Source organism: Aethalodelphis obliquidens, unplaced genomic scaffold, assembly GCF_003676395.1.
Source record: "Aethalodelphis obliquidens isolate GAN/ISIS:26980383/991018 unplaced genomic scaffold, ASM367639v1 scaffold25, whole genome shotgun sequence".
NCBI classification, from domain to species: domain Eukaryota; kingdom Metazoa; phylum Chordata; class Mammalia; order Artiodactyla; family Delphinidae; genus Aethalodelphis; species Aethalodelphis obliquidens.
The window spans coordinates 12,483,508-12,493,067 of NW_020837969.1; the positions used below are offsets into that span (position 1 = coordinate 12,483,508).

General features: G+C 40.1%; 1 protein-coding gene across 1 annotated transcript in view; it reads left to right on the forward strand.

Moving 5' to 3' along the window:
* Positions 1 to 8,256, forward strand: part of STOX2 (storkhead box 2) — a 162,231-nt gene extending 153,975 nt beyond the window's left edge. Inside the window, exon 7 of the mRNA XM_027123008.1 lies at positions 1,799 to 8,256. Coding sequence (XP_026978809.1) covers positions 1,799 to 1,994 — 196 coding nt within the window. The 3' untranslated portion in view covers positions 1,995 to 8,256. The remainder of the gene's footprint in view (positions 1 to 1,798) is intronic.
* Positions 8,257 to 9,560: the final 1,304 nt, after the last annotated feature.

Consider the following 9,560-nt stretch of genomic DNA (forward strand, 5'->3'; position numbering starts at 1 on the left):
GTACTCAGTGTCACAGCAATAATGAGATCTACCCTTTGGAGACACTGGAACGCTCTATGTATTTATCACTATTAATATGTTGGCCGTGGTCAAGGGTGGTCTGAGTACAGAGAGCTCCTACCTTAGACCATCTGTTGCGATGATGTGTGTTGATGGTGCCTGGAAGACAGTAGGGTCTTGATAAATTAAACTCCCGCCTCAAAAACTGGTTTAAAAGTGGATCCCTGACACCTCAAAATGCATTTTCCCATAGAAATAAAACGGCATTAGTAGTGTATAGATTCCCAAGCCTACACACAGTGGCTGCTTAATTCATCAGATGCCAGATGTGCTACAGAAATAGCTTATGTTTCTCTAGCTTTTTGGTGTACGGATTCCTCATTATTGCTTATTTCTTCTTCTGAGTCACTCAGTGAGTAGGTATGACACATAACTCGCCCTGTTTTAAAGATGAGGAAGTCAAATGCCGTAAAAAGTTATCGCTGTGATTAAGAATGAAACTGAAGGAACGCGCCGTGACCTCTTTGAGGTTCTACATGTTTATTGCCCTTCTTCCTTCCTCCACCTGACCCTCAGTTGTAGTCCTGGAAAACCTCTGAGGAATTTTCTTAGAGGAGGTGTAAAGCAGGTAAGTAGGTAAGTCTAGCACTTTCCATTGCTTTAGTGATGATGTATTCCTTAGGCACGCCCAGATTTACAGTAAGCCTCATGAGAGAACTTAACTCACTTCTATGAATGTATTAACCTTCCAGACGTGCCCTCTGCAGTCAGGAAGGGTCCAGTTGTCCCCTATGTAGTTTGACCTTCAGTCAGTGATGGGGACCCACCTGTAGAATATTTTATACATCTTGAATCTATCCAGTAGAGTGGATGTTTTGAGCATCATTGTGGTTTCTTCCACCTCTTTGTAAGCTGATGTTTCTTACTACCATTTTGAGGACCTTGAACGTGAAACCCATTCAGTTCTGATCAATCAGGCCAAGTAATCTTATTTCTGCTGTTGCCCTACACATCTGACATGTTAAATGTTATAAACCTCTTGGAACAATAAAATCGCTTCAAGTATTTCTAAATTAGAAAAACTAAAAGAGAAATCGAAATACTAAAGCCTTTAAACCACCTCTGTTCTGTAAGAATCCTTTAAAAAATAAAATATTTCTACCAAATCAATGTACACAGGGAAAATCTAAGATTCCTTATCTGAAAATAGAATGTATTTTTTACTATAACATTATATGTTTGAAACAGAGGTATGAAGTGTTTAAAAAGAATTTTATTCCCATCAGTGTGGCATACTGGCTAGTGGCCTACTTGAAGTTCACCGCCAAAGTCAAAAATCTGCTACTCGAGAATGAAAACAAAATCATCAGGGTAAAATTATGGAGTTTATTCAGGAGCAGTTCTATCAATGAGTTTCAAGCCTGAAATGAAATCACTACCTGTGTATATTTATGAAGACTATTCTTTTTTAAAAACGAACGCGATAGCCATCTAGCACATCAGATCGTGAAGGTGTTTCCTTGAGCGTGAAAGGCAAGGGAAGACATTTATTTAGCTGTATAAAAACCCTTTATTCAGCATGCTGCTGATTATAACATGTCTTGTGAACGCTGCCAAAGTCCAAGTTGGAGGAGCATATGTGAATAATCAGTATGAGATGGTATATACATGACATGATGAACCGACAGAGGAAATCCATTAACTGCATCATTTGCTCTTCCTCTAGGGCTCAATATATAATTATTTATGTTCCAAACCAAACCAAACAAAACCAAACAAAACCTTTTTACTCTTTTAGCACTCGGGAGAGCCTGGCTTCCAACACATCAAGCATTGTTGAAAGTAACCGTCGTCAGAACCCTACCTGGAGCCCGGCCCACGGTGGAGCTGGCCCGGCCTTCAATTTCCGAACAAGTACGGACAGCCCCACAAATGAAGCTGAGAAATTACAGAAACCTTCCAGCTGCTTGCAAGCTTCTGTTACTAGCGTGTGATAGTCATTCTGCCTCAGATCTCCTGTCTCATTCGATACAGCCAAGTTTACGGCACTGGGACTGTTGTTTACATCTTCGGGAAGACAAGCATCTCAACGGCAGTTTTTGTGTTGACTTAAACTGTGCTGCTAAGTAGGCTAGGGCAAAAAACAACAACAACAAAATCTTTATTTCAGAGTATTGCTTTTCACATGGATGGCTCTGTAGCAACAAGGATAGCAGTAGGGGTGACATGTATACTTTTGCTTCACTAATTGTAACTGAGCACACATAGCAAAGTCTAGACACTGTCAGTGTAATATGCATTTTCAATGTCATGCAGTTGCCAAGTCCATTCTGAAATGCCACAGATGCGTGTTGCTCCCAGTCTGTGACCGAGTGGTACCACAGAACACTGATCCTTGACACTTCCAAAAACAAAAGACAAAACAAAACAAAAACTAAGCCTCCACAAAATGTCAAATGCAAGGGTCTACCTTTAGGGAAATCAATGCCAACTGACTAAAGGGGACCCCAGCCCTTCGTGTGTGAACCGTTTAGGCCCCAGTCATTTTGCACTGTGAGTTTTCGTGACAAGGTTTTGCAGGAGCCCATGGAAGTGTGTCAGAAGGGGTCGTGATCCAAATACTGGGAGTGTTTGTTTTCAGGATTTTAAGTGTCACAGATGCTTGTCTGATTTTTTTAACCTTCCATAATCACAAACAGGAATATAGGCCTTGGAATCTGAAATGGACAAAGGAAGGGTCTCCCAGCCTGGCTGGGGCACAGCACTAAGTGATGGGAGAGGTAACGGGGACCTGGAGAGGTGTTCATCAGATACTGAAGGAAGATCATTTCCTCCTTGTGATACTTGACGGTGATGCTATCTTACTATAATAGATATGATAATTTGTTTAAAATCAAAATGTTCTTTGTGATACAAATGAAGACTATGGCCTGGGGACGTTATTCTTTCTAATGGAAGGACATAAATCTATTTTATGTAGTTTTAAATAGAATGCCTAAATTAGGCTGTGGGAGATAATTTTTAGTGGTTATAGGAAAGAGCAAATTTAGGGGGAGTTGAACTTCAGGGCTTTTATTCCTGGGAAGATATCTATAGAGAAAACTTTAAAATACTTTTTGATTAGAAATATACATGTGCCCATGTAATTAACAACAGAATGTGATCATTCTGCAAGTGTGGTGTCATCCTAACTTGTACGCCCCTAAAATTTATTAGAATGACAATTATGCATACATGAACTATGCCAGAGTAATGTTTACAGATACTTCGTAACCCGTTCCAGGAGGCATTTTTAGGTAGATGTATAGTTTTTAGCCCAACTTATTTCAGAATGGTTTGTTAACGTTTTGCTTTGGTTTACAATATGTCATGTTGAATACAAAGACGGTTCTCAGCAGCAAAGGGATTACACATAACCAAGATTCAGCCTTCTAAGAAAGAGGCACCTCCAAGTTCCCGTGTCTTATTTTATGAGAACCACGGAATAAATCTATAGATAACGGAAAATTATCCACAAAAGGGTTACATGTGACACAAGTAAATGGTCTGACAGAAAGTTTTATTTAGTTAAGTGGCATGTGATGTTTGGAGCCATATACCGTAAACTATATATCCAAAAATTTTCACCTCAGATTTCAGCAATTGGCATAGAATCTGTGAAACACTTCTGCTTCGGTATTAGGTTGAATCACTAGCCATCTGTTTAAAGCGTGGAGTCATGTACACAGTTGAACTGTTTCTTGAAACATTTGGGTCCTTCCTCATGCTTTTTCAGATATCTGGAAGTTGCATTGGGTCAAACTGGACTCATCAAGTTTAGTATAGATTCCTTTTTTTGTGCTTATAGTGAAACATGAGCACGTTTCTTGGCAAACTCCCGCACCTTTAAGATGCTTAAGTCAGTTGGCTTTCAGTCTCATGCCTTATTTCCTCCAAGGCATGCCTTGATTGCTCAGAAATGCACTCTTCTCTCACTGCTTAAATTTGTCTGGGAGGAATGATAATGTATCAGATAGACTATACAGAGTCTGTTTCCTTGGGGAGTTGTATGCCACACAATTACTAAATTCTTCTAAATTCTTTTTTTTCCCCGAAACCCTGCCCTCCAGCATCTGTCGTACTATCAGTTCATAAATAATAGAACCATTGAAACAATACATCAGCCTCTAGTTGATCCTCCTAAAGTAGCCATTATAATAATCAAATACTGTGTGAACAGGAAAGGAAAGCATTACCTTTAAGAGAAGCTTTAAAATATGAATTTATCAATATTTCACAAGAAATAGGTTTACAGAAGACATTGGAATAAAATGTGTACCATGCTTTGCCTGATGCTATGAGGTACATGATTAAAAAAAAAAAAAAAGAAAAAACTCCCTTAGACCAGCAGCCATTAGCATAGAAATGATGGACTTCAAAGAGGATATGATGTGAGCAGACGTTCCACGTAGAAATATGCCCGTCTGAATCGAATCGGGATTCTTGAACGGGGGAGAAGCGGTGGCGGGAAGCACATTACAAATATGACCCTAGATGGTCTGCAGTGATGTTCTCAGTGACCCACTCCAAGCTTTGCCAGCATCCTTTTCCTCCAGGAAACGATAGCTTTGTGGCCCATGGCTGCTTATCTAGACTTCACTTAGAGTTTATCAACTGAAAGGTTTACAAAACTGAATCTGGTTGAATCTCTGTGTAGTGTTCAACTTTAAAGGGTCAACCCATCTGTCGGCATTTTGCACACGTATGTATTATTATGATACAGCATATTACTTTATGGTAATTTTTATTTTTACATATAACTACCTCCATAAATTTGATGAAGCGGCAGCAGTGCGTTCAAGTGTATTGTTTGGAAAAGCAAAGTTGAAAACTTTCTTAACCATTAGGCCATGGCGTTCTGTGTGTGTGTCAGTGATTATGTGGACTTGTGACTGTTTCATTGCCATGGTTTTTCTCTGACGGCATTATTTCACTCTCATCTGTAAACCTGTCTCTCTTCTTCCCCACAAAAGCACACTTGAATTTGTTGTGAATGAAAAAAGGAAGTTTAAATATCTTGTCTCCCCTGCCCCGGCTCCTGCCAGCAGCCCCGGACCTCATTCCTGCTACGAGTTCTCTCCGGCGAAGAGCCACTTGATAAACATAATTTAGCAAGCTATTGACTCCTATAAAATCTGATCTGAATTCTAGGTTTTCGGTCACAAGACACACCAGAAATTTGGACTGCCAACTTTGAAGCACTTTGGGCCTCACTACTTGCATGCTACCATATCGAGCTCAGACTTCATTTGAATTAAAAGAGCTGTGCGTTGTATCCACAACTTCTGTTCCATAATTCGTATTTCATTTTATATATTTTGCACATCTCAGGGGATCTTCATAAGCATATGAAAAGGGGGAGGGGTCCATCAAAAAAAGGAAACAAGAAGAGCAGAAAAAGGACTTAGCTGGATAAAATTAACAAATGAAGGCTTCTCCAGTGTTGTGAAGTTCAAGTTCAGGAAGCATCCATTGAGAGTTAATCTGGAGTCACAACAATCTGAACACCAGCTGTTCCCCAGTCTCCCTTTTTCATAACCCAACCAGCATTTCTAAAATATAAATTTAAATTATATTGCAGTCACCATGGGGAGAAAAAAAAAGACCCGTTCAGCGGTAACGAAAGCATTGTTTGTTTTTTAGGTTGCACAGCTTTGTAAAATTCTACCCAGGATAAACCACTTATCACCACAAAGTGTACTTGAAAATAAAGTTTTGAACTTAAATGAAAGGCATATTGCTCACAGTACAATAGTGATCTTGATTTGAAAAGTCTAACAGTTTATAACACGGGCAGTATTTGGAGCTTGATTAAAAACCAACAACAACCTATGAGGACTTTGCAAACTCATGCTGGGATCTCAAAGTGCTTCCAAAGCATTCAGATTCACAATTAACAAAGCAGGTCCTATTTGTAATACCCATACTTGAAATGAATAAACAGGAGGAGTGACATAAGATTACCCAGAAACACAGTGGCAGCTATCAGTGATCTATTTTCTATCTGTTTGATAGACCATCATGAGAAATCACGAAATACAATGCTATTTTTCTGATGTGTGCTAATAAAGTCAAAGAAAACGAATACAACTTGATACTTTTGTCCATTTTCATTCAAAAAGTTCAGGGTGTTGGGAATTTTACAGAAATCCACCCAAATGCTATTGTGGTCCAAGGTAGATCTGGACATACACCCTCGTTTACAGTTTCATATTGGGCTTCTCTAAATCCTGTGCTAAAATACTGTCTTTCAGGAACACGACTGCTCCTGGCAGTGGAAGGTGCTGAGACAGGAATTTTCATTAAAAACGTTATCAAGTACTCTGCACAGTGCTTCTCATTAGCACAACTGAAATTCAGTACACTCTGTTGAGCCCTACTTTGAAGAATCTGGATTTCCCGGGGAAGCTGATCTAGTTCTAAGCGTTTTTTCCTCAAATTGTGAGATGAAAGATCCTGGTCGGGGACCTTCTCCGTGTATCACAGGCCAGTCACAGAACCAGCTATCAGCGCGCTGTCAGGTGACAGTGGACCCCCGCAGAAGCGATCCCTTCCTTCCCCCCCACTCCCCAGCCCCCCAGGCCCCTCCCACCCATACTCTTCTGTTGAGCAAATTTCTGCACACGTTGAGGGCTTGAGGAAGCTAGAACACAGGAAAAATGAATGCAAAAGCCATGGAAGACATTGCTTTGCTCTGGGTTAGTAAAATACGGGCAGGAAAGAGGTTACTATCAGTCTGATCTTTGCCAGGTAAGATAAAAGAATCAGCCATCACTCTGTCAACTCTCTCGGAAGGTCTTACAGTATTGAGGATACATCCAATGTTTTACCATAGATTTTTATTTGGGAGACATTTCATAAGTTACATCCATGAGAAAGTTCGTTATTAAATTTCCCGGTGTGTTGGAAATAGACATTGGCGTCTCCCTGATGGAGTTAATCTCTGCGTCTTTTACAGCAACATCCCAGGGAGGGATTCCCCAGCCAGTGCCCCTCTCACACAGAATCCTGTGTTCTTACACTTGTCCTAGGACTTACAGTTGCTGATTTGCAAGGTTCAGAATTCTACAAGGCACAAGGGGAACTAAACCTTCTGATGATGATTGTGTATTTATGATCAGTTACAGGGCTTTGTCTGCTCGTTGCTGGCTTCAAATGTGAACACACACACACACACACACACACACAAACACACGCCCTGCCAACTAGGGAAAGGGGGTTTCCTAGGTGAGGCAGCAATGACTCTGGAAGCCAGTGTAAGGCTAAGAGCTTGCTTGGTCCGTGTACGGCTGGCCTCCCTCCCTGTCCAGAGGCTGGCTTTGGCATGCCTATTCCCTTGCGCCCACCAAAAAGAGCTACCAAATCTGAGATCTGAGGTCTCCTCCAACACGAGTCCTCTGCAGTTACAGGAAGTTCATCTTGGTGTACGCACTTACGGCTCCTTGCTTCCGAGGTCCACCCTCCCTGCCTCCTTCCCATCCCCCCACTTACATACCGATACACCGCCGTGGTTTCCACATTGGAAGGGCAAAGCAGTGTGTGGTATTGTGCACACAAGGATGGGTTAGGACTAGAGCTGCCCTAGGGTCACCTTCATGTAAGTACTGACAGCTACAAATGAAGGTCCTTAGCGTAGTTGACATAGATACAACTGTCTAGAAGAGAATTAAATTTCAACATTAAGTTTAAAGGGATCATAATTCTGCAGGTATCTTTCTCTGAGTGACTGAATGTGACTATTGCATTAGGGTAAATGAATTAAGAAGTGCAAGTGGGATTTACTGTATGTTAGAAAGGAGTTTTGCAGCCAAGACTGCCTTGAATAAAATGTGTTTGCACTGAAAAAAAAATTTTTAAATGACTTGGTCTCTGGTTGCTGTAAAGGTCATCCAAGATGGATGTTCTGTTTATATTGTATAGTATTTCATATGAAATAATTACAGTTCATGAAATGTCTTCCCTAATGTTACTGATTTATAACAGCACATTTGTAACATGGTTTTTATCGTGTCAGTGTACCATATTGTAAATGATGATTACTTGTCATGCTTAGTATAATAACTTAAAAGAAAAAAAAGCACAGGGATTTTTGTAAGTCTATATTTGAAAGTCCCTCCATATGGTAATATTGTGTTCATGTTTATGTAGTGTTGTGTGAAATATCCATTTTGGATTGTGTTACTTTTTAAGATATTAAATAACATTTGGTTATATGTCTAAGTGGATTTTTTTTTTTTTTTAGTACTTGAGAGAAAATACCTTACATGAGACCACTTTATTTCTCTCCTCAATTAATTTGATGTCATAACAAATTTTTATTGCACAATCTTGGTTATTAGAGCTTTTGAATTAAAACAACTGAAAATGGAAATTTCTGATCAAAATTTTTCGAGGAATGTGAAAAATCCCATTTTTAGCCAGCTATTCAAATTTGAGACTGAGGCTTATGGATGCATATAATTAAGTTTTATAAATGAAATTATAATGCGGTTGGTTTTCTCATTTTGTTTTGTTATCACTCATATCACAACTGCTACCCCCAAACAAATGTGATCCCCTCTCCAGAACATAGAGGCTACTCACGTCTTCCAGTGAGGCCCTTGCACAGGTTTGGAGTGCTTCCATGTTTAATTGCCCTCAGAGTCTATTCTGCTCTGCTCTGACTCTCCCCAGTGGCGGCGAGTCACCACTGCCCTGGGGGAATGCACCTGATTTTTGCAAACCAAAAGTTATCTGCTGTCAAGCGGACGGTTAAGCTAGGAAACAACATTATTAGTCAAAACCAGTATATGGAGCTGTAACGTTGAGCCTAATTGTCTTGTAAAGGCAATACTCAAAGCAGGCTTCCCAAAATGTCTTGAACCATGACAGTGTCATTTGGGTAAGTGTGGAAAACCCAAGGTGACTACTTTGAAGGACAAGCCTTATTTTAGTTATGTTAAGTTTGTCTATATGTATTTTAAACTGTCTCAATACAGACGCTTCATTTTTTTCAAGCATGGAGCTAGGAAAAACAAGGATGCTGGAAGTACATTGTGAGTTTTCTGCTAGGACCAAAAACCTCTGTGCTGGAGGAGAGGTAATTGTCTGTTCCTTTGAGAACCTTCCAGCGAGCTGCACACATGAAGGAAATGTAGTGACTCACTAAGAAGCTGGAAGGCAGGATTCTGACTCCTTTGCAAGAATGGTCACAGTTCATAAAAATCGTTTCTTTCCAAAGGAAATGGTGTGGTTTTAATTTATTTTTAAGTGTTTGGAGTGGTTGGGGGTTTTTTCCTCTGTAAAGAAAATCCAAGCAGAGTCCTTGGTATTTGCCATCTCTGTTGTTACAGCTGTGGAATCGAGAGCCACTGAATAATAAAGTTATTCACCTGGTGACTTTAATCATGTATTTAACTGTGAAATCTTATCCCTACTACTGGAATACTTGGCTTTAGCTATATTCCCCCTCTTTGGGTTCCATGGCTCCAGATTTTTCCTGTAAAGCAAATAGCTAGTCATCGAACAGGTGGAATAAGTGT